Below are 22,345 nucleotides of genomic sequence, written 5' to 3' on the forward strand. Positions count from 1 at the left end.
AAAAAATCTCCCAGGCCCGAACAGGTGTCTATATGGAAGTGATGCCTGAAGAAATGATGGTAGTGAAAGAGAGAATAGGTCGAAGTGAGTGGAGGGAAGTCGAGAAGGAAGTCAGGAGGAACCGGCAGAAGGGAGAAGGGAGGCAGGTCGTCTGGTCAGCAATTAAAGAATACGGGGAAGGAGAAACAATACGTGCATGAAAACAACAACGTGCGCGGAGCATAATACTAATAAGACAGATGGGGGTGGTGCAGAAGCCCAGCACGCTGCTCCTTGTTGGATGGCCAGCGGCCAATGGGTTTCTGGCTAGTTAGGCTAGCAGTTACGACTACATACAACGGAGTCACTCCTGTGCTGCTCCTCTGCGCTGAGTGACAGCGGTGTCTAAAGCCCTGATGAGCCTTTTAGCCTACCCCCTGGTCCTCCACCCAGTTGTGAGGGTGAAATCGCCGAAAGGGCTACCGGAAAGCCCTGTCAGGTTCGCTACTGGCCTTGTGCCATTTGCTGACCCACACCAGCTTACCAGCTTCTTCCAGCTTAGACCCGCTTCTCATCCCCAACTTCAACAATTTTTATACACTTCCCTCTGTGATCTGCGCCTCTGCAACTTGTTGAGCGGAACCATGACGTCTGCTGCACAATCAAACTTGGCCAGTCTAAAGTCCCGATGACGCTCGCCACCTTGTGCCCCGATGCTCTCCACCGGCAGATAGAAGTAAGTCAACAAATTTCCTGCTGCCAAAAATTTGAAAAAAAAAAAAAAAAATCAGTGCCACCAGAAATCGCCCGGTTGCACAGATAGCAAGATACGTAGTATCAGTCGGCCCTTTTCGTATGTCGTATATCGCATCTAACAATAAACTATATGGCGTTTGGTACCCTTATCCTTTTCAGCCTCAGCTGGTATCCACAGAGGGCCTGATTCCGAGATCGATTGATGTGGCGCACGCGGCGGAGTCCGCCCCAATCGTGCATACAATTTCGGAGTCCGTATATGGTGCATTCTGATGCATCCTACTGTTTTTTTTTTTCCAATATATCCACCGAAAACACCGAACGGTGATTTGATCCTTTGGGGGGTGATGCAGTCTGCTACAGGACATCTCTTCCGCTCTTTGTGCAAGGAGAGGCCATTGCACCACGATAGGAGAACATGTGTCGTTCGGAGAGCGAAGGCGGAGGAGCACTAGCAGGGCTGGGGATTGGTAGTCACCGAAGGCCGGATCGTCATTATTTTCCTGTGAGCGTAGAGAGATGGAAGATCTGACCATGTCGAGCTCGAACTGTCGAATGGTGGATATACGAGATCTGTTATTACTGTTCAGGGGGCGTTTCCTGCGCCATAGGGGAGAGACGAATATTGGCCCCCAATCAAAGACGATGCAAAGACGAGCTTTAGAGTTGATGAGGTCCACGGATCTAAATTTGGGTGTTGGGGCCCCCCAGCAATATGCCTCTGCCGCCATTCCGCTTTCATCCCGGCTAGCGTTTTAGTGTCTGATTGTGAACAGAGGAACGGAAAATCTCTCAATCCTCATCGATTAGTAACGAATTAGATACAAAAGATACCGTAGAAAAATCGTCCAAAGCCACTCGCTGAATGTGTAGCGTACACTTCGTAGCACAACAGCGAGATCAAAAGGCGGTTTGCCATATCACCATGTCAGCATTCTGCGAATGCTAAGCGCACATCCGCAATATCAATAATCGTAGGTGACAGCGGAAGGACGACAACGACAGCGCTCGCCCGATATCACGATAGGACAAACGAGAAGAACAGTTACACGTTCTTCCAAACTGCCGTTCAAATGCTTTTCAACGGCCAAACGGTCACCGCCTGAACACCTGACACCTCGTGAACGAAGAGGGCGCCTATCCAGGCATTGGGTCCCAAACGCAAGGGCCTCCCTCCCCTTCTCTCCTTTTCCTCCGCCTTGTCCTCCCATCCCCCAGGCCCTTTACTGGAGCGGCGCCACCCTGCCTGGCTCGATGGTGTCCCTGGCCGCCAAGTGGTACACATGTACCTCCTTTGTTTGGCGGGGACGAAGGGACCGACCAATGGCTTGGCTCATGGGGGCGTCCCTCTCCTCCGTCGACTCAACCATCAAAGGCGCGAGAAAGGGGACATGGTTGGCGCAGTGGAGGTTCCAGCCAGCGGCATCCGGGCTGTCGACTTTGAGGACAAGGACCCGAGAGCCCTTGCCCCCAGCCGCCTACTCTTCCGCCGCCTGAGCGAAGGCTTCCACCGCTCGCCTCGTGTTGGCGAAGCCGTCAACACACTCGATCCCGGCCGCCTTGCACTCCTCAAGGAAGGCCTCCTTGAGGTCGTCGGCTTGTGCAAAGACAAGGCCGACCTCCCTGGCGGGAATCGCACGAATGATGGGCAATTGCTTGCCTCATTCTCGACCCTTGGACAACATCGTCGGGGCCTTCCCATTCCTCCGCCTCCGTGAGAAGCGGAGCAGGCACCACTTGCTCACGACGTGACCGCATTGGGTCGAAATTTGGACCCGGCGGTCGACCACCTCAGTTTCTTTTCCGCAGTTAACGAGTGAATCTCCATTGACTGCAGTGGCCATCACGCGCAGAAAGCGCAGTCAAGTCGGCGGTCAGTGTGTCCCAGTTTTTCGACACGGAGATTCATTTCTTTTGTCAATTCTTGGTCCGGGAGCGCTAAAAATCCAGGCACGACTTTTGCCCCTCTTTGCCTCTGGCGCTCTCTTCGTGGGTGCCTTCGCTGCCGAGAGCTCCAAAGAAGGTGCTGCAAGATTGGAACCACGTCGCCTTGGGCTAATTTCCCACCGTTGATGTTGTGCATGAGTCGTGCGAACGTGGTTGTGTGCTCTGGTGCTCTGCTGGGTGGCATTTTGGTTGACTGTCTGCCAGCGATCTTGCCTTTTTGCTTGGGCTTCACCTCAACCGCAATATACCACAGTTCCTGCAGCCATTCCAGTAGCTCACGTGCCTTGGAATACAAAAGCACCTGTTGTTCTTCGACCAGTTGTCTCAAAATTTCCTTTTCACGGGTAGATCCCCAATTTCCGGCATTTCCAAACAAGTTGCGTAGCATTGATGTTGAGCTCAGCAGAGCATCCCAGGGCCCCGTCTTCTACTCAACCGCCGCCCTAAGCTTCATTTCAGTGGTCATTCCATCGTTGTTCTGGGTGATTTTCCTTTTATTGAACAGACAATCCTGCTCATGGACCATCCTTTCAACATCGATGTACACAATCCTCTCAGACGGAGCAAGTGTGAAGTAGCGTTCATGACGATGGACGGCCGGGAGGTTAACATCGGCCCCATTTTTGCGGATAAACATGTTGGCAAACTTTACCACATGTCGATATATAGTTTCTTTGTAGTCCGCAGAGATAAGTCGCTGATAAGATTGGAATTCTTCCGCCTCAGATCTGTCTTTGGCCATTTTAGATCCATCTCGCCCGAATTCGAATTGTCCGCCTTGCTCGTCATAAGTAGAAACCCGTGTGCCCAAAAGCTCTGATATAGTATTTACGCTATCGTAGTCATCGATCGGTGGTGTTCCGAAAGTAACCATCTTGATGTGGCATGAAGTCGGAGTAGAGTAAGCAATGTTTTCCCTCGGACATATGTGAACTCGTCAACAATCAGCCTTCGGAATGAGATCATATGAAGGAGGGTTGGGATTTTGCCATCGCTGCGGAATTTCTTGAGCTCTTGCTTCCCTATAACATCTTCAGTGTCTCCTTTCTCTATAGTTTTACCTGCGAGTTGTGCAGAGACATGGCCACTTAGTGTGTCGTCATCGTTTTCTTCTAGATCTGACGACGACCGCTTTTTTAGTGTTGTCTTCTTGCTTTTGTTTGTGGTTCTGGATTTCCCCTGAAGGATCAACGTCCATTGCATTCTCATGATTCTCCTCATCGCCAGTCTCGTCCTTGGTTCTACCCTCCTTCCCACTTTTATCCTTCTTCGCACGTTCAGCTTTGGAGTTGGCTCTATTGAGAAAGGCCATAAAGCGATCGTAGTCCTTTCTCTCACACCTAAGTTCCTCCCAGAATACCCAAAACTTCGATTCATGACTCTGCAGTTGCTCCACCCCATCTCGGAGCAACCGCATCTCTTCATTCAACCACTCATAAAACGCACGGCCAGGACCAGCGGGAATGTTGGGTCCACAGGTGACATTGCGTAGCTTCTTCCAATATTCGGTGTCTTCAAATAAGTCCCATGGAGCCAAAATGAGAGTAGCCGATATGATGTCGGAGAAAGAACATCTCTCCAGGGACTTGGTGGAGTCAACAAGAATGTAATGAGGATGAGCGGGATCACGGCTTCCGGTATCCAGCTTCGTCCAGTCTAGGCAAGCCTTGAGCTCGGTTTCCCATTGAGTGATTATGTTTTTGGGCACCAATATCAATGTAGCATCAGATTGCACGTGCTTTAGAGAATAATTTGAGTCGAACGAGCAACCTGATCGACGTTCCGTGTAGTCCATATTGACCAGAGCGAGCGACGTAGTTGGTTTGCCGGCTCCAACCTCACCTGCGATGGCTCCACCGCGGACTTGGGTAGGAGCAAGTGCTCTAGCTTCGAGTCGCCATCCCAAAGAGGACAGACGCGATTCGACCAGTGCCATTTCTTCCCAGATTGGAGGCGACTGTTCTTGCCTATACATCCAAGAGAGGATTTTATGCTGCGATGGCCAAAGTTCGCGCGACCCAACTTTTGCTGACCCATTAACGTCTCTGAACTATTCGACAAAAGTTTCAGAGGGCCGAATGAAGGTTGAAGAGTAGGGCGATGATAGTGAACTGGACGCTAATGAGATTCTGTCTTTCCAGAAACTGAGTACGCACATGATGGAAGCTCTGCCACAGCTCGGTGCACCATTATCTTTATGTTGATTTGGACATCTAGGAAAGCGATTTTTTCGTGGTAGTGCATTGTCGCCATTGCTGGTTTGGGTCTGTGTTTCAAGGCATCCTCATACTCAGCTGCTTGTTTCGCGTCTTCGAAAGGTCTAACTGCGTCCTTCCCACGAACAGCTTGAGGAGCCACCTGAGGTAGGGAGGTTGCGGTGAACAAGACTTGCATCTCAGATCATCCAAATCGTCGAAAGATTGCCAATTCTGTGTCAAATGTGGGACATCGGTAGCGCGCGATAGAATCCAGCCGAAACCTTTGAGCGCCTCAGGCTTGTCTTCAAGCTCGATGATGACAGTACGGCCTTCTGGCCACTTCATCCCCCGATCCAAATCAAGAGGTAATTGGACGACCAAGACGGTTGACGCATAATTTGTGCAAGGCACATTAGGCCGAGGAAGAAAGTTTGCTGGCTGATGTCATTTCCTAATTTGTCTGCCTTCGTCAGGTATAAAAAGTTGAACATCTGTAGATCACAGACGATCCTGACACCGCGAGCAAGTTCTGGCGAAGCAACTGGTCTCCATGCGGCTGGAAGCTTCGCAAGGACCGTTCGATCGTCGGTCCATTTCTGTTGAGGTGGCTGGGTCGCAAATACCATACGATCAAGACAAGCATCATTCAGAGGATCGGACCGCAAGAAAAGAAATACTGGCCGCTCCTTTAATGATAAATGGGATTGTTTTCGATACAAAATTCCGCAGGCGGCAGGACATTAGATACCTGCCAGACAATTGATTTAGGATGCCCTCGTCAGGGTTGTTGATCTGAGGTAGCGCCGGGATTTCCAGTTCTGTGAATACATTCAAGTGTGGGTACGGTTCTCTTTTTAGTCCAATGATTTGTTCCCAAGACGGTGTCTCGCAACCTGTTCCGCGGATTCGAACTTCACAAGGCGTTTCATAACACCAGAGCTGCCATACGCCCGAAAGAAGACTTCCAGACGGTCGCATCCTGGCGACCGGACGGCGGAGATAGTCTCTCACTTTGCTTCTTGCCGGTTCTGTCGATGGAAATTTGGCAAACAGAAACCGTGTAGGTTCAAGAAGGAAACGTTCATGTAGCCTTTTAGATCCTTCTAAGGATGAATTGCGCCGGGAATGGTATGGGAGAAAATCAAGCTCTAGCTTGGAGTGCTGAGATTCGTAAACAGCTCTCCAGGTTTGTTCGAACTTCACCTGTTGGAAACGTACTGTCCTATCGAGAGCCTTCTGCATCAATGCTAGAACCTTTGAAGCACTGTCATCAAGACGATTAATCTGATGAGTTGGGATATTTTTAAGTGCCAAAAGCGGCGGCAGTGTCTGAGATAGCTGTTGGATGAAGTCTTTGGGAGACGAGCGGTCCGCAGTGGGAGCCGGCAATAGCTTTTCGAGGCCATGATGATCCTGCCTACTGCATCTGTCACAGCAAGTGTAGAAACACTCAGGACATTGCTTGCGTTGACGAGTGGTGTGTTGACCCAGACCTTCACGGCGACATAGAGGTTGAGCGGCGATTGCTGCAGGCATGATGTATTTAAGGGACGTTGCACATTCATAGGAGAAAACCTCGTGACTGCTTCTCAAGGGATGAAAGCCAACTTTCTTAATAAGCCCTCGCTCATTCAACAGTGGAGTGCTAGGAGCAGGTGTCCGGGCAGCTCGATGTGAATATTGGTTTGTGTACTTCTGGAACATACTGATCTGTTGACTTGGGTCAGTCTTGTTTTCGGACGCGGCATGATGACACGCAATGATAGCACTAAAAATAGCTGCACCAACAACGGTGGCGGTCATTGCATTTCCAGCAAGATCCTGCAGCTCCTTTGAGGTTTCCAATGGGCATTCCCTGGAGGACGAAAACTTCCAGACCGACAATCGGACCTCCTCGAAGAGTTTCGAATAGGCTGCCTTTGGGAGTGATACATCCGACAACTCCCCACTGCCGAGCATCTAGGTCTCGGTCGACGTTTTGGGAAATGTCGATATTTCTATGCTTGTACCGCATGTCGAAATCTCGCTGACAGACGTGGCGGTTGAAGTTGGTGTCCAAATCATCAAGAACCCGGATCGGTAGACCGACGGCCCATGACTGCCAGGCTGAGTCATCCATTCTAGGCCGTGAGTTGCCCTCACGCTTAGTATAAGTATTCAAAGTTCCGAGGTGCTGTTCGAGACGGATTGCTGTATGTCGCTTCCGGCAAGCCGCCCAGTCGCCTGCCCATGGTCGTCCTTTGCTTCCGTCGTACACGCGCTTGGCGAGGTGAAGACGCTCATCGTCTTCATGGAGGATAAAATCGCTGTACGGGGACGATGCCCGACGCTGAAAGCGAGCCATGAGACTAGCCCACTCCTCAGAAGCGGCCTCAACATTGAAGTCAATTTCTTCGGCGTGCTTCCTGTCTATCAACAGACAATACGCTCGGTTCCGCGTCTATGGAAGATAGTAATTGATGGTATCCAATTTGATGACCGTGGAAGAGTAATCGGCTTTGCTCCACTCATCCTTGATCTTCGCCCACGGAGCCTTGATGACATTCTCCAGCAGGATTAAGTTTGGGCGGTACTGTTTCGCATAAGCGAGAACTCCGTCCATGGTGTCCAAAGACTCGCCTCGAACTCCATCCTGCTCAAGTTTCTTCCTGTCTTTGTTAAGGAAGGAGAAATCGATACAGGACGAGCCAGCAATCAAAATATGAGCGCCCCTGGTTGGCTTGGCTTGTCGGCCATATGCCGTGAAAGGAAAATATACTTTGTCGTTCGGGTTTTCGGCGTGTGCCGGAAATTCTGTAACATCTCTAAAAAATGACTGGAGGGTGGTGATGACGTTCAATGAAAGCCTGCTTCCTGGGCTCAATTTCAGCACTACCGATATGTTGATATTGGAAAACCTCGTTGCCCTGCAACCTTGAGGACCTTTGGCAGGAATCTCATCGCTATCACAGGGCTCTCTGTACCGGAACACAAAGTGAAGACTCGTATTCCTCGCTCTTCGAAGGGCAAACAAGCTTCAAGAAAGCCATTTTCAATGGCAACCTGAGCAATTGCGTCGAAGATCCCATGAACGTCCGACAGTGGAGGCCGAGAGGTATCGAGGCAACTGTGTGAAACCCATTCTGTATAGTTGCCTTCTTCATCCCCTGACTGTTCTTCCTCTTCCTCTTCATAACCATCATCGTCGTCCTCATCATCATCGGCACCCGCTTTTGTTCTTCTTATTGTTCGTTTTCGCAGACAGTGGGATTGGTAGACACTCTTGGTCGGGTTGGACGTTGCTGAGAGCTATTGAAAGATCATCTGAGTCTGCTGGGCCACACAGGCCTTGGAGGATTGCCAATGCTTTGGCACCGCCCTGTTGACCTGAAACATAATCGACATTTCCGTTTGTGGTGGTGTAATCTGCATCAGTCCGGAGTATGCTCGGTATACCCGCTTCTCTGGAGGCGGAAGTGCCAGAGAGCTCTCTCTTCTCTCTTGATTTTGAATTCCATTGTGACGGTCACATATTCGTGTTTGGAAGAATAACGAACAATTCACCCTTGGTCACATTTCTCCTTATGCTGAGATTGCGCCGAATTGAAGAAGCCAATTTTGATTTGATTCGTCTGCCCGAAGCTTCTCTTTAGCTCTTGGTGCTCCCTTTCTGATGGTCTTGAACATTCTGAAGAGAGGAGATCAGAATCATGGGAGTAGGCTGTGTCGTCGTTGCAAGACAGAGCCTTCTGACTCTTGTTTTGAAAATTGAGACGAAAGGGATACGAGCCTCATGGAGACGCGTGGCTCTGGCTTTCACATATGAGCGCGGTTCAGCCGTCAATGAAAGGCTGCAAGGTTTCATATTGGTACATGGAAAGTGAAAGACACTTTGGAGAGCCTGGTAAAGGCTTTTCTACTCTGACAACCGTTCATTTCCTTTGTCTCTTCTTACTCAGCAGCCGGCAAGTCAAACATCCGAGACTGTCCGCAGCCTGTATCGATTAGATATTGAACTGCATCAGATTCCACATGGAACTGCCAGAATCAAACACATCGCCCTGCAAAATTTTAGCTGGGTCGCGAGACGTGGGATTCTCGCTGCTGAAGCGACGGCAAACCGTGCCTGGTTGGACAAAAATGGCGTATCCAGCACCCATGCTGATTCTGAACCGGGGGCACGAAGACAAACAACGACAATGCCGACTTGCTTGCTTGCTTATCATGAATCTGCAAACGGTCTTCATATTTCCGAGCGTCCAGTTGTGCCTCGGAAGGCCGGCCTTCGTGCGAGTTACGTGTCATCCCTTGTCTTCGGACCGTATTTGAGCCTCCATCATAGAAGCCGCAAAGGCGGAGAAGAGAGATCGAATAGGCAGAATACGACAAAAACATATCGCTGTAAGGTACAAACGGACCTCGAAAACTTTTCAAAGGTCCAACCCGGGAAAAAAGAGGAGAGCTTGCAAAGCTGCACAAACACAGGAGATTGGTTCGAGGTTGTGCATCTTATTGGCTCTGGGCTGGATGTGGATCCCTTGGCGACAGTTTAGGGAGACCGCACAAGGCCGAGGCGCCCTGTCCATTGATTATCGAGGACTTTCGAGCCTGGTCAAACTATGAAAACTGGTAGCAAAAGGTTGAATTCTTGACTCCACGGTGAGTATCCTTGCAAGTATGACGAGACTGGTGGTGTGTCGAGAACTTTACCGACGCTTGGGAGAAACTTGGTGTGGTGGGCAGCAGCAACAGCTTGGACCTGTGCTTCATGCCCGGGATTGGAAAGCCAGAGTAGGATGCCGTCGCTTGAGGAATTTAAAGTTGATTTCGAGACAAATTTCGCTTTGGGTCCTCTGGACCCCAGGGGGGAGACTCAGGCTGTGTGCGGTCGAGTGCGAATATTCAGGCAGTTTGCACAGAGATGCTGTTCGGGTCCTAATTGCGTGTAGCGACACGGCTCCATGTGGAACTCGGCCAATGCCAGAGGGTGCAGGACTTTCTGACTTCAGAAGCGTCCCGCGCAAGGGTGTTTTTGCAGGGGAACGGAGAATGTCGGCATTAGGCGCACACTTCACACCGTCGAGCAAGGAGTCGAGGGGACCGACATGAGCCCCTTGCAGCACGTCGAAATCTGCTTATCTCTACGTTCCTGGATGGAACGCCAAGGCTTCTCAACGAGCCGAGACAAGCCGAGACTGAGCGAGACTAGTCGAGCTCGGGCATCTTGGTAGTGAGCCTCTTGCCAAGCCTCGTGTATCGGATTAAATATTTCCCGGTCAACCCTTAACGGATTAACCATTTTCCGTAACAGCTCCCATCGGATCCAGTCTGTGGAGGGGAGGCGTCGACATCGACATGATCCATGGATTGGATCTGGTCAATGAGCCACCCCTAACGGATCAAATGTTTCCCGAACAACTACCTTCGGATTAACAATTTTCCGGGATCACCGCCATCGGATCCAATCCATGAACCACGTGCCCCCGGGGGGGGGCAGCCCTTCCACTCGACGTGGTTCATGGATTGATGAAATCTCACTCATTCTTTATTCGCTTGTTCACGCGCTAGACGCGCGTGAACAAGCGAATGAGTGCGAACGCTCGACAACGACGGCGGTAGCTTGATAACGACACAACTCGACGATGAAGCTTCGCAGTTCGCGGAACTCCATTACAAAACTACATGCTGGGAACAAACTGAAATATATACACACACAAAAAAAGGGGATATGGGATAGGAAAACCATCCGACACGTCAATACCTGACTCGTACTCAGTGTTGGCAGTCCATATTGGGCCTAGCCTAGTCACGTGCACCGCACCCTTCGGTGCCCCTTTATGTAGCTTGCACCTCGGTCAATCTTCTCTCGGCCCAACATCAATATCTCATGGTAGCCTAGTCAACAGGCCAGGGGTTCCCAGGAGTGCCGACAATTATCTGTTTGGAATACAAAATATATAACACAATGAGAGGGGAGCGATTTTGTGTATTAGAGCTGCAAGTGAGTTGAAGAACCTCAAGCTAGGCGTGTTTGAGGAAGTAAATAGATCCGACACGGGCGACGCGCCCTAATAGGGTCGGCAATTCCCGATTAGTCGATACCAACCTCAACCTAGGGCGCCCTGCGCCCTCACAACCAACCACACGAACACGCCCCCTTCGAACGGGGTGGAAAGACCAAGTGCGAGGCGCATCGAACAGGGGAATGTATCGGGAGAGCGACCACCCACAGTGAATCGCGTACAACAGCGACCTTACTAAACACCAATTGAGCCTGGTTGTGCGAGCGTTGTCCGCATGGTGGAAAGGTGCCTGAAACACTCCTCATTTTCCTAGGGGTTTGAGGTACCTTTCCATCCAATTTGCCTCCTTCGCATAGTTGGCGCTTTTTGGCGCTCATTGAACGACGTCGTTAAGCCCTTTGACAGCGCTTTCTGCACTCGATTTTGGCGTTGTTGCGTGTCAGGGTGCCTCCGTTGTCTATGAAGCCTTTCTATCGTCCATACAAATGGCGAATCGAGCAACAATAAGGTAAAGAGCTCGCAAATTGAGTACCTCAATTTTGATGTTTTGGTACCTCGATTTGTGCGATTTTACTAGGCTTTTTGGGGGGGGTTTGTTAGGTACCTTTACATCATTGGTTGCGCCTTTCCATCTACTATGCCAAATCGAGCTTAAGGATACATTCCCCAAAAAGGGCGTGGAAAGGCGAGTGCAAAAGACTGTTAACGACGTCGTTTGAAGAACACCAAAAGGCGCCAACTATGCGAGGGAGGCAAAGTGGATGGAAAGGTACCTCAAACCCCTAGGAACATGGTGTGCTTTTAGGTACCTTTCCATCGTGCGGACAACGTTCGCACAACTAGGCTCAATTGGTGTTTAGTAGGTTGCTGTTGTACGCGATTCGCTGTGGGTGGTCGCTCTCCCGATACATTCCCTCGAACAGCAAGAGACCAGACTGTGATCGTGAATGATCGACAACGCTTCGAATATGGCACGGTATGTCAGAGACTTGGGAATTTGGGTGTGTCGTAACGCAGGTTGCAACCCAGATTGAAGTAGAAAAATGCAGAATGATGGGGGATCCTGCTGACCCTGAAAAACGTCGACACTAATGAGTACAGGACCCTTTGATCGAGATCGCAGTCGGCATACTCCCCTCTGAACCAGTAAGGGATGGTCAGCATCGACGAATGATATGGAGTCCTAGGACAGCCCTTCGGTTCTCGTCTCCGTCGCTTGAGATGCTCAATCGATTTTCGGTGGACCCACTCACGTGGGGAAGAAAGACTGGTGCCTGCGCGGTCAGAAAAGGTTCTCTTCCTTCCGGTTTCTATGTACTGTATGTACGAGCCATCTCGAGTGTGATCAGTAAGGGCTTGGGTGGTCCACAGACTGGATCCGATGCGTGGATCATCTCGATATCGAGGATATCGATATCTATCGAGTAGGGTGCCCCCCCGCCACATGGTCCACGGATTGGATCCGATGACGGTGCGACAAAGGGAGTGCCTACGTGACACCGCTAAGCCGTAGGCTTACGTGATTGGCCGGCTCGTCGCTCTTGGCGTCGCTACACAACGCCAAGCCCTAACCAGGCGATTCATTTTTTTTTTTTTTTTTTTTTTTTTTTTTTTTATTAAAAAAAAAAAAAATCAAGATTATATTTCATAATGCCAAAACTTGCTTCAAAATTGACCAAATCGTGGTTGACCTATCAAGGACGTAACCGAGTGGTAAAACACTCGGCTTGCAGTCGAACCGATAGAATTGAGGGGCCTTACTAGTGTTCTACCATAGGTAAGGTAAGAGGGTTGTCCGGCCTAGCTTTCTAGGTGCCCTACGTGGGTAAACGTAATGCTCCAGCCAGTGATTGTTGATGATGTCGTCTTGTTCATACGTTGGGAGGTCACTGATTCAAACTCTTCTGTAGTTGAACTTGTGTGGCTGAAGCTTTCACTGGCTGCGGCGCCCCATTTATAAGTTCGTTAGAGATGGACTATGGGAGGGGGGTCTTTTATTCTTCTTAATATTTTTTTGTTTACGTATGCATAAACCGTCAACCATATAGAAGATTTGCTTAATCTCAATGCGAATACTACGATAACGTTTAGCCATAGTGAGAGAGGTGACAAGAGAATTTTTGGATTTTAGAAAGACTGATGTTGCCGGTGGTCCTAATGCTCCGCGATCGATTACGTTGGCACCGGAATCCCGATGGAATCGGCGATTGGATTTTATTGGTCTGGGCTAACTCCGTGTTGCAATAGTGTCACCGTGGCCGTCCAGCCGAATTGATTCTTCCAGCGCCCGCTCGAATTGGTACTTTGTAATTCGTCCTCGGTGATTATGTTGTGCGGAAGGATGTTGTATTCTGCAATTTTGGTAGCAATCTATATGGAATTAATAATATAAGGACACAAACCAGCTCAAGGTAAAGACGATATTGATATACATTATCAGCCTTTTTACGGCTTAAATCTGCGCCGCATAGGTATCTAGATTTGAGTACTTTCTTATGAGCCTGAATGAATCCAGTTTTTGCCTGGCCTTTTTTGCATATATCATGCGCAAAATTTCGAACCATTGCATTTGTAGGAGGTATGCCACGCTCGGTAAGCTTATTGATGTAAGATATAAGATTCTTCTGCTGTTGCTTCGTGAGAAATGACATGGAATCGATGTGCTCCTCCCAACTGCCTGTTTAGCCTCTCCAACGCCGTGATAGTGTGGAACGGTTAACACCATGCCTCTTTGCAGTAGCAGCAATATTTGGAGCATCTTGCGATGCTAGATCACAAAAGCGCGGCATCAATTGGGCTCATGGTTGTTCAGATAGGGTTTGTGGGCGAAATATCGTGCATGATGTGGGGACGTGCACGTGACAGGGAGAACTCCTATATTCTCACTTCGGTAATGGTCACCAACTATCGTAATCCGTATATATGCTTCGAAGGTGGTAACAGGTAGCCTGTAGAAGTAGCTCGCCTATCACTGTCACTGTGGCTGGCATACGTTTCTCCTTCGAGAACAGAGATGCGAGTTACCAACCACTGGGACGTCAGGATTTGTAGGTTCTTCTGAACGATATCTGGAATCTGGGTTCCAATCGTGAAATTGTACACATTTGAGCAAGTCATGTGATCATACGAGAACAAGATCAGAAAGCGTTCAATACCAAATTTCGAGGTCCAAAGACTTTGCTTCGAGTGAAGAATTGTTATATTTTGATCCCCCGATCGCTAATGACATAATTGCAAAGAGGGCCGAAGGAGTCATGATCCCCCGTTAAAATACATTACCACCACTCTGCCCTTACTTTTTGGAAGAATCTTCACCAGCATTGACGTTCAGACCCAATCCTTGCGCGTCAAGATACAATTTGTTTTTCCCTCCTGCCTCTTGTAGAATTGCTGCGATGTTGCGAGCATTCTCAATCTGCCGGAGTTCGACGTAACTCTTGCTCTTCTTGATGGCGTCACCAATCAATTCAGCAGACCGTGCTTCACCCTGCGCACGAACAACAGTTGCCTGCTTCTCTTGTCTTGCCTTGTCAACCACGAAAGCAGCTCTTTGGGCTTCCTGCTGAGCAACCTGCTTGGCCTCGACCGCCGCCGTGAATTCTGGCGAAAATGAGAGGTGGGTCAGGGAGACATCGTCGAGCATGATATTGAACCTCGCAGCTCTTCTTGTGAGGTTGTCCCGGACTAATCTTGCAACGTTCTCTCGTTGAGTGATGAGTTGGCTTGCATTGAATTGTGCGACCACACTCTTCAGAACTTCGTTCACAATCGATGGGAGGACTCTCTCGTCATAATCGGTGCCTAATGTGCGGTAAATTTGAGGCAATGCTTCCACTCGAGGCCGAGAAAGAACACGGCAAGTTATGTTGACCATTTGCAGATCCTTCGTTCCGGTCAAAGAGGAAACGTTTCGTGGCTTCGCGCGAACATCGTAATCGATAGGGGTTTCAAACCAGGGTATTCGGATATGTGTGCCTATTACTGTTAGCTGTACAGAAATCGTCCGGAAAACCTTTCCATACCTTCGTTGTAGATCTCTTTTGACACTCCTGATATTCTTTTATATTTGATCGCGCGATGGCCACCGTCAACTATATCTCGTCAGGATCTCATGATCATACCCAGAAAGATTCAAGTATACCGTTGAATATAGAATTTGAGATCACGACTCCAGCTACTCCGAGGCCGACTAATGCCAAAACACCTCTAGCCGCAGGACCTCCTCCAGGAACACCTCCGAAGCCCCTGCCGCTCCGCTGCTGCAGTGTTCGCTGGATTTGTTGAAAATGTTCTCTGGGATCATAAGACATGGTTGCTGGTCTCTGCAGAGCACAAATTAGATGATACCAGCGAGGATACGAAGCTCAGGCAGGCAACATCCTGACCTACAATCAAGGTTCCGGGTTGCGCTGCTGCGAGGTTTTGCGGAGAAAGGTGGCTTGGCAAATTCACGTGGGCGTTCCCTTGGCGATGCCGCTTTAAGAAATGACCACCAGGTCGCGACACTCAACCATCATCATGCCAGCCTTCAATCATCATCCTTGTCTTCGCCTCCCTGTCACAGTGGGCTACTCTCCTATGGAATACAAATACACTATAATCCGAGAGTTGTCGGAGGTCCTAGCAGCTGCGACCGCTTTCTCGAGCCACCTTCCAGTTTGAAAAAAGGAGTGTCAGAGATAGAGCTAGTGCAAGAATCTATCACTTCTGCAGTTGAAATACCAGTAGAACTTACAGTAGGAGAGCACTCTCAATGGCCTGTAGGTGATCAATGGCTCGAAAGGGGCAGCAGCCTTGTGCTGCGCGAGCTAGTCCATTCTAGGCTTAGCCTGTGAAGAGTAAGGCAAGGACTCAACAGATTACTTCGCAGATGTATGGCTCTGTGGGTCAGGGCGTGAGTGATACAATACTGCACATCTCAAGAACGTAGTTCTCACTACATGGCGTTGGAATTTTCCCACGAGGGGTTCTTCGCAACAATGACCACAGCCTGTGTCAATTCAGTCATAACAGATCAGGCCCTGCCATTCATCCCTGGTGCCACGGTTGGTTTTCAAATCCGCGTGGATGACAAGGAGCGTGTGAAAGCCAAGTTATAGGACAGATCCTGGGGTAGCGGTTGGTGGCTTCACGTGGAGATGAGAGCTCCCTTTCTTGACGAACTGACTCCAATGATTTATCCAACGACTAGTATCCCAAAGATTTGTCAACCATGTTAACGACGGGTTTGCCTTCCGCAAGACGGCGCAAATTGTATGCCAATATTTTGAGGACTCTCTCGTTATAATGGTTCGAGTTGCCGCTACAATGCGGTGTGATGATGACGTTTGGGGCTTTCCATAGTGCGTGATCTTGAGGCAGAGGCTCTGGGTCTGTCACATCAAGAGCAGCACCTCTAATCTTGCCTTCCTCGAGAGCCTTGATCAAGCTATCGGTGTCAATAGTGGGCCCTCTTCCTACATTACTGACAAAGGTCTTCTTCCTGCCAAGAATTTCGAATTGTCTCGACGATATCATACCTCTCGTCAATGGTGTGAGGGGCAATGTGATCACTAGCAGATCAAGGTCCGATGCAAGGAAATCATTCAGCTGTTCAGGCCCATGATACCACTTGGACGGAAAATGTCCTTCCGGATCACCAAGGTTCGGCTCAGTGAATGAATCGTCTTTCCTCGATTCAGCCGTCTGACGTTCGCGCAGAGTGAAAGCATGAATATCCATGCCGAGGGCCTTGCCCACTCGAGCTACCTGTCTGCCAATGCAACCGTAGCCAAGGACTCCTCTGTGCGAAGCGGACAATCAGCACATGGCGGAGCGGTAGTTGTGGCATTAGCAGGGGGGAGCAAGAGGGTATCGGTACATTCGAAGGCCTACAACATCCTCAACTCCCTCATCTGACACTGGGTCGACCCATTTTCCAAGTTTTTGATTTTCGTAGTGTTCGAGGACTGTAGAATATAGAATGTCAAATAAAGTCAAGGCCGGAGAGAGTGTTGTCGCTCGCTTACGGTGATGCTGGAAGCCCAGGAAAGTGGCAAAGATCCATTCGGTAAATTGTGGTCTACAACCGTCAATAGGAACATCAATACTGCGATGGAGAAGTCTCTTACGGATGTACACCGTTGGCGGTACAAAATGGGATGTCAGTTTCTTCGAAGATTGGCAGTCCAAAGACTTGATTGCAGCCGGCACTGATAAGCTGCACGTAACGAAGGTTTGGTGCCTGCTCCTTTGTTGGGAAAATCCTCCAAGTCAGAAGAATCGTGGCCATGGCCCATGTCTTGTTGGATATCTCTTGGGGCACTTCTTTTTCATATACGCCAGTCTTGTGTGTGATAACACGGATGCCAGGGCTGATTTGCGCCAAGTTCTGGACATAGTCATCGGGCGGCGCCCAGGGCAGGAGGACAAGGAGCACTTCGCCGCTCATGACCGATTGTTGTTTCAATAGATGCCAGAAGCGTGAGTTTTTAAGACCGGTACGGGAAAGGGACATGTCTTCATATGCGCAGAAGAAATCTTGACGGGCCATTTGCAACCGACCGAGCCTAATTAGAGATTGTCATGCGTTGTTGCTTCTTTCGAGCGCTCGGAGTGTAGAACCATCACAACAATTGCCCTCAACAGGACGAGAATGTACCCATGATTTGAAATTTAAAATTCAGAATGGAGAGAGAGCAGGAATCTTAATATCGACTTGAGAGCTGCCAAGAGATATGGTTCCGGACTGACAAATTGTGAGCACAGGGCGGCGTTACCATCTTCCGAATTTGGGCTGGTGCATTCTTCGGCAGCGATCCTTATCTTGCTTTCTTCCACCACCGGTCGAGACCTGCGGTTGAGCACAGGAGAATCATACTCTTCTCTACTACTTCTATATCCTCTCTTGACATAGCCTCCGATCCTGCTTCATCTCCGACCAACGCGCCTGTCCGCAACCCGCCCAACATGGCACCTGGCCAAAGCCGCAGTGTCTTTGTTGGAAATATCCCCTTCAGTAAGAATCCTCACCCCCGTCTCTGCTTCCTCTGGCCGCTACTGACTATATTTCAGACTTGAGCGAGGAAAACATCGTCAAGATTCTCAGTTATGCCGGAACCGTTGTCAAATTCAGACTCATGACCAACCCCGACACTGGCAAATCCAAAGGCTTTGGTTTTGCGGATTTTCAAGATACGGATTCAGCGGCCAACGCTGTGAGGAATTTGAACGATTTTGAGATCGATGGCCGCAAGATTCGAGTCGACTGGCCTCACAATAATGAGAAGGATTCTGTTCCCACCAACTACGATCAGACTGCGGCTCCCACGGGCGACGGATTGCAATCCACAGGTGCAAGCGCACTTCCTCCTCTCCCGTCGGGTGTCGATTTACCCCCGAATCTCAGATGCACCGACGCCATCTCTCAAACGCTCTCCACAATACCACCACCGCAGCTACTGGATGTGCTTACGCAGATGAAGGCTTTGGCCATATCGGACCCTGCCAGAGCAACATCTCTTCTCAAGACGGCGCCACAACTGTCATTTGCTATCTTCCAGGCTCTGATTCTGATGAATCTGGTTGATCCTAAAGTTCTCGCTCAAGTTGTCGAGCAAGCGGCAAGACCGCCTCAACCAGCAAACGTCCCTCCTCCGCAACCCACACCGCAGCAATATCTCGGTTATCCGCCTCCATCTGTTGTCCCAGGCCAAATGCCTCCCAGACCGGCTCCGCAATACCCTCCGACAACCATGCAACAGCAACAACCTCCACCACCTCAAGTGCAACCTCAATTGTCTCAGCAAGAAATGATTCAACAAGTTCTCGCCATGGATCAGAGAACGATAGATTCGTTTTCTCCGACTGAGCGAGCACAAATCATGCAGATACGGGCACAGATGGGAGTGAGGTGAAGTTGAAGTGGTGCACCTCAAATTCTATACACAACGGACTTTATCTTCCAGACCGAAAGACCCTCGCCCGGAACCATTCACCTTGTGATCATCTGGTTACCGCGGTTGATACAAACAGCCGATGAATCGCATATGGGGTCGCGCTCCCCAGCAAGTCTACCATGTTTTGCCAGAGGGCATGTCTCAAGTTCACATTTCGTACCTGCAAGTGCGGAGCTGATCTTGTCACTCCCAGCTCAGTCACGGCCACAATCGCCAGCTCCAAGCTGCCATAATAGGCACCGAATCACAATCCTCGCCACGAACGACGCACGTATCAAAGGGAGAGACACAATGTGCAATGATTGCTTAACCTTACCACCCTCCGGCAGTAGTCGAGTCGAATCGAACACATTCAGCCAGAGCTAGAGAATAATCCATCATGAAAGGAAATCGATAGTTCTAGCTATTGAAAGCTACCCAGGTACTTACAGATAACGAATCTGACAATTCATTGAAATCTATCTATCTACCACGGGTTGACAAGCCTTGGGGTATCAAGTTTTCTAATCAGTTAGTTGTAACTCATTTCCTCGCTCATGGTCCATCTGGCACCGGGAAGGCTATTGTTCGGGACCAGTACCACCGTGTTTCTGCTCCGGCTTCGCCGCAGCATGGCTGTTCAATATCTGAGAACGACACCATCCCACGGACTGGGGTAGAAGAGATAGTGAGAACCCAGGCGGAACATGTACTAAATACGCTCTACGTTGAAAACTAAATTACGGCTAGCTTATAATGTCACCCTCGAATATTCCAGTTTTCATTTGCGCAGTACTTTCTGTACCAATTTGACCTCTTGGTCTGATTCACCTGCACCAGCCAGCCTCTGGCTCCTCTTCTCGGTACTCTTCTCGTGAGATGTCTCCTTTCTTTCTCAATAGTTGGTCCTCTGAATCCGACTCGCCAGTATCGCCATTTGCTGGACGCTGTCGAGCTGAAGCAATTTATCTCGAGCTTTTTATTCGCGTTCGGCTCCTCATCGTATTTCTTCGTTTCTTGAGCATCCGTACCAGACAAGCCAATCTTGCCGTTGTCCAGGCATTGCTAAGTCTGATTCATTTTCGGATCCGCCTTGCGACTTGCATTGCGTCTGCTTTCCTTGGTCTTTTCCAGTTGTCGCACAGTGGGATCAGTCTCAGGGATCTGACCGTCGTCAAGGAGTTGTTGAATCTGTCTAAGTTTTGCATGACCGTTTTTTGACAGGTTTAGTTCGTTATCCGTGAAACTTCGCTCATGGACTACCCTTCCCCACTCTACTTGCTGGACTCGTCCCGATGCCTTCATCGGTCAAAGCCGTCTGGGGTCTCAGCACACGGCCGTTCCTCCCGTCCTCCCTCTTCAACCACGACGCTTGATTCCCTCGCGCCGGATCGACCGGGAATGGCGACAGAGTCGGTGACGGTGAGGCCTGAAAATCAGACACCGCATTGGTGGATTTCGTTTGTAGGCCGCGCGGGCTCCAACCGTCTTCGACACCACGTGTTGCACCACGATGCGGGCTAGGCTGCGGACTTGGGCTGTAGTACTGGTAATCCTCGCCCCTGCGCTTCATGGGGCTTTCGTCGTAGGGGTCCCAGCCGACTCTGCGTCTTGCGTCATTGCGCAGAGCCTGTCTGTAATTTTCGTCGCCACCGGCGCCAGTGGAGGCGCTCTCCTCGAGGAAGAAATTTAACAGCTCGTCTGTGATGGAGAGGTGGGATTGTTGTTGGAACTGTTGCAAAGACGTCAAACGCAGGAGGAGTTCAAGCAGTGACAGGGAGGTTTTGATCGCGTTTGCCCATGGAGGAGACTGGTTGGTAAGGGTCTGCGTTTGCGGGGACGGCGAATTGATATGCATGTTGGATATTGAGCCTGAGAGCTGTGGAGTTTCGGGATCAATGTTATCGTGCTGAGACGCACCGGGCTGTTCGTCGGTGTCCGATTCCGAGTCGTCGCTGGGTACGGATTCCGTATAGACTTCAAAGGCGATCCATTCGGGGTCCAGCGACGGGGGGAATCGCCAGGGATCTCGTTGTCGGTCCTGCTGGTCATCTGGAACGGACTGTCGGTCTGTCTTTGTGTTTGGCACCTTTTCTCCAGATTCTTCATCTTCTGTTTCCATCATCCTTCTGGGCGGAATTGCATTTACGTCGCGCTTGAGTAGTAATACTGGATGATTGCTTTCTGCGTCAGACCCGATGTTCAACACTTTGCTGGTGTCCGCGTAGAAAATTTTTGAAATCTCGTGGATCGGGATCATCTCTCGTATGCCTGCCAGTCTGATGTCATCAAAAGGGCCAGGACGGGCTTGATCTTCTTCGAAATCATGAACGCGATCGTCGTCAAAATCCTCCACGATCATCATTTGATAGGCAAACTCGTCGGCTCGGGCATCCGCGGGTATGCTCGTCGCTGGATTGGTATCTGAGGCTGGGCCGAGAGATGAGATTTCCACGGATGGCAGTGCGTCGGAGCCAGATCCTGTGCCTACTACAACACCGAGAGGGACTCGTCGTAATTTGACTCTTGCTTTGTGTATCACTTCTTTCCAAGTCGTCTCCCGTATGTCTTCCTCATTTTGTGGGCGATCATGGCCAGCAAAGAGCATGTAGACTGTGAGGTTAAATGTGGGCCCAATTTGAACCGAATGTTGGGGGAACATCGAATACTGCGTGTCCCCTGCGGTGAGAAAGGTGCTAGCCTGTAGTAGTCGAGAGGGAGAAACAGTCTGAGGCAATGATGTTGATAGGCTTGCTCCGGATGTGGTTATGGCGAGATTGATGAGGGGAACGGCATCTTCGATCCGGTCAAGTAGCTCTTTGATGTTGCTGACGATAAGCCCGAGCTCTCGCTCGTGCTGAGCTCTCGTCTGATTATTCATTTTCTTCCTGGCAAGTTCTTCGGAAGTATTGGCTGCTCGGGCAAGTTGTTGCCCTAGGGATTGTATCTGAAGACGCAGTTCCTTGGTCAGTGTCACCGCTGACTCTAAAGAGGTATTCCCCCGAGCAGCAATTAATTCGATCATGTCGATGGCGGGTGATACGATACAAATCTTGTGCTGGAGGCGTTGCTGGAGCGCGAAGAGTTCATCTCTGACATTGCTCTTGGGAGCGGTACTGAGGAGTTTGGTGGACTGTCTGATGGCATAGGATGCTGTCAAAGTCACTCCGGATCGGATGGCATAGTTCATGGCCTGCTGTGTGACTTTGCTAAGGAAGATGTCCATTTTGGCAGAATTACTGCCTCCGGAGAGGAGCCTGCGTTTGGAAGGAGTGTGTGGTGTACAGTACAAAGTAGAACATGAGGAACAATGGAGGACGAGATGGGGGGGTGATGCGTTTCCATGCTACAAGTCAGCCTTGTCACGTGAAGGGGATGAACATGAAGGAAGCGGGAGGCATATTTCTTCGAATTGGAAATATCCTGTGTTTTACAATATCATTTCTTGATCGAGAGGAACGTACTGGCAGCCTTGCTTGCCAAGAAATGACCGTACTGGGTTTAGCCCCACGTACACCGCGGCAAGCGGCCAAAATTTTGTCTGCTT

The 22,345-nt window shown here is 49.9% G+C and overlaps 8 protein-coding genes across 8 annotated transcripts; 2 read left to right on the forward strand and 6 right to left on the reverse strand.

The window, feature by feature from the left end:
* Nucleotides 1–2,126: 2,126 nt before the first annotated feature.
* Nucleotides 2,127–2,453, forward strand: Z518_03776 (uncharacterized protein; the record flags this gene model as incomplete). Its single annotated transcript, XM_013417486.1, has 1 exon — nt 2,127–2,453. The coding sequence occupies one exon, from the start codon at nt 2,127–2,129 to the stop codon at nt 2,451–2,453; it is 327 nt and encodes a 108-aa protein (XP_013272940.1).
* Nucleotides 2,454–2,673: 220 nt separating this feature from the next.
* Z518_03777 (uncharacterized protein) lies at nt 2,674–3,070 on the reverse strand (the record flags this gene model as incomplete). The annotated part of the gene is made up of 2 exons (XM_013417487.1): nt 2,674–2,761; nt 2,832–3,070. 2 exons carry the CDS (start codon nt 3,068–3,070, stop codon nt 2,674–2,676), a joined length of 327 nt encoding a protein of 108 aa, XP_013272941.1.
* Nucleotides 3,071–3,109: 39 nt separating this feature from the next.
* Nucleotides 3,110–3,556, reverse strand: Z518_03778 (uncharacterized protein; the record flags this gene model as incomplete). The annotated part of the gene is made up of 1 exon (XM_013417488.1): nt 3,110–3,556. The coding sequence occupies one exon, from the start codon at nt 3,554–3,556 to the stop codon at nt 3,110–3,112; it is 447 nt and encodes a 148-aa protein (XP_013272942.1).
* Nucleotides 3,557–3,781: 225 nt separating this feature from the next.
* Z518_03779 (uncharacterized protein) lies at nt 3,782–8,264 on the reverse strand (the record flags this gene model as incomplete). Its single annotated transcript, XM_013417489.1, has 8 exons — nt 3,782–4,644; nt 4,716–4,793; nt 4,839–5,040; nt 6,099–6,710; nt 6,763–7,320; nt 7,360–7,733; nt 7,844–8,168; nt 8,247–8,264. 8 exons carry the CDS (start codon nt 8,262–8,264, stop codon nt 3,782–3,784), a joined length of 3,030 nt encoding a protein of 1,009 aa, XP_013272943.1.
* Nucleotides 8,265–14,174: 5,910 nt separating this feature from the next.
* On the reverse strand, nt 14,175–15,192 carry Z518_03780 (uncharacterized protein; the record flags this gene model as incomplete). Its single annotated transcript, XM_013417490.1, has 3 exons — nt 14,175–14,857; nt 14,905–14,973; nt 15,024–15,192. 3 exons carry the CDS (start codon nt 15,190–15,192, stop codon nt 14,175–14,177), a joined length of 921 nt encoding a protein of 306 aa, XP_013272944.1.
* Nucleotides 15,193–16,069: 877 nt separating this feature from the next.
* Nucleotides 16,070–17,378, reverse strand: Z518_03781 (uncharacterized protein; the record flags this gene model as incomplete). Its single annotated transcript, XM_013417491.1, has 4 exons — nt 16,070–16,664; nt 16,743–16,830; nt 16,891–16,943; nt 16,993–17,378. The coding sequence occupies 4 exons, from the start codon at nt 17,376–17,378 to the stop codon at nt 16,070–16,072; spliced, it is 1,122 nt and encodes a 373-aa protein (XP_013272945.1).
* A 452-nt stretch (nt 17,379–17,830) lies between these two features.
* Nucleotides 17,831–18,777, forward strand: Z518_03782 (uncharacterized protein; the record flags this gene model as incomplete). Its single annotated transcript, XM_013417492.1, has 2 exons — nt 17,831–17,879; nt 17,936–18,777. 2 exons carry the CDS (start codon nt 17,831–17,833, stop codon nt 18,775–18,777), a joined length of 891 nt encoding a protein of 296 aa, XP_013272946.1.
* A 1,273-nt stretch (nt 18,778–20,050) lies between these two features.
* On the reverse strand, nt 20,051–22,024 carry Z518_03783 (uncharacterized protein; the record flags this gene model as incomplete). The annotated part of the gene is made up of 1 exon (XM_013417493.1): nt 20,051–22,024. The coding sequence occupies one exon, from the start codon at nt 22,022–22,024 to the stop codon at nt 20,051–20,053; it is 1,974 nt and encodes a 657-aa protein (XP_013272947.1).
* Between the last annotated feature and the right edge of the window lie 321 nt (nt 22,025–22,345).

The sequence above is a fragment of the Rhinocladiella mackenziei genome (genome assembly GCF_000835555.1).
Source record: "Rhinocladiella mackenziei CBS 650.93 unplaced genomic scaffold supercont1.3, whole genome shotgun sequence".
NCBI lineage: Eukaryota > Fungi > Ascomycota > Eurotiomycetes > Chaetothyriales > Herpotrichiellaceae > Rhinocladiella > Rhinocladiella mackenziei.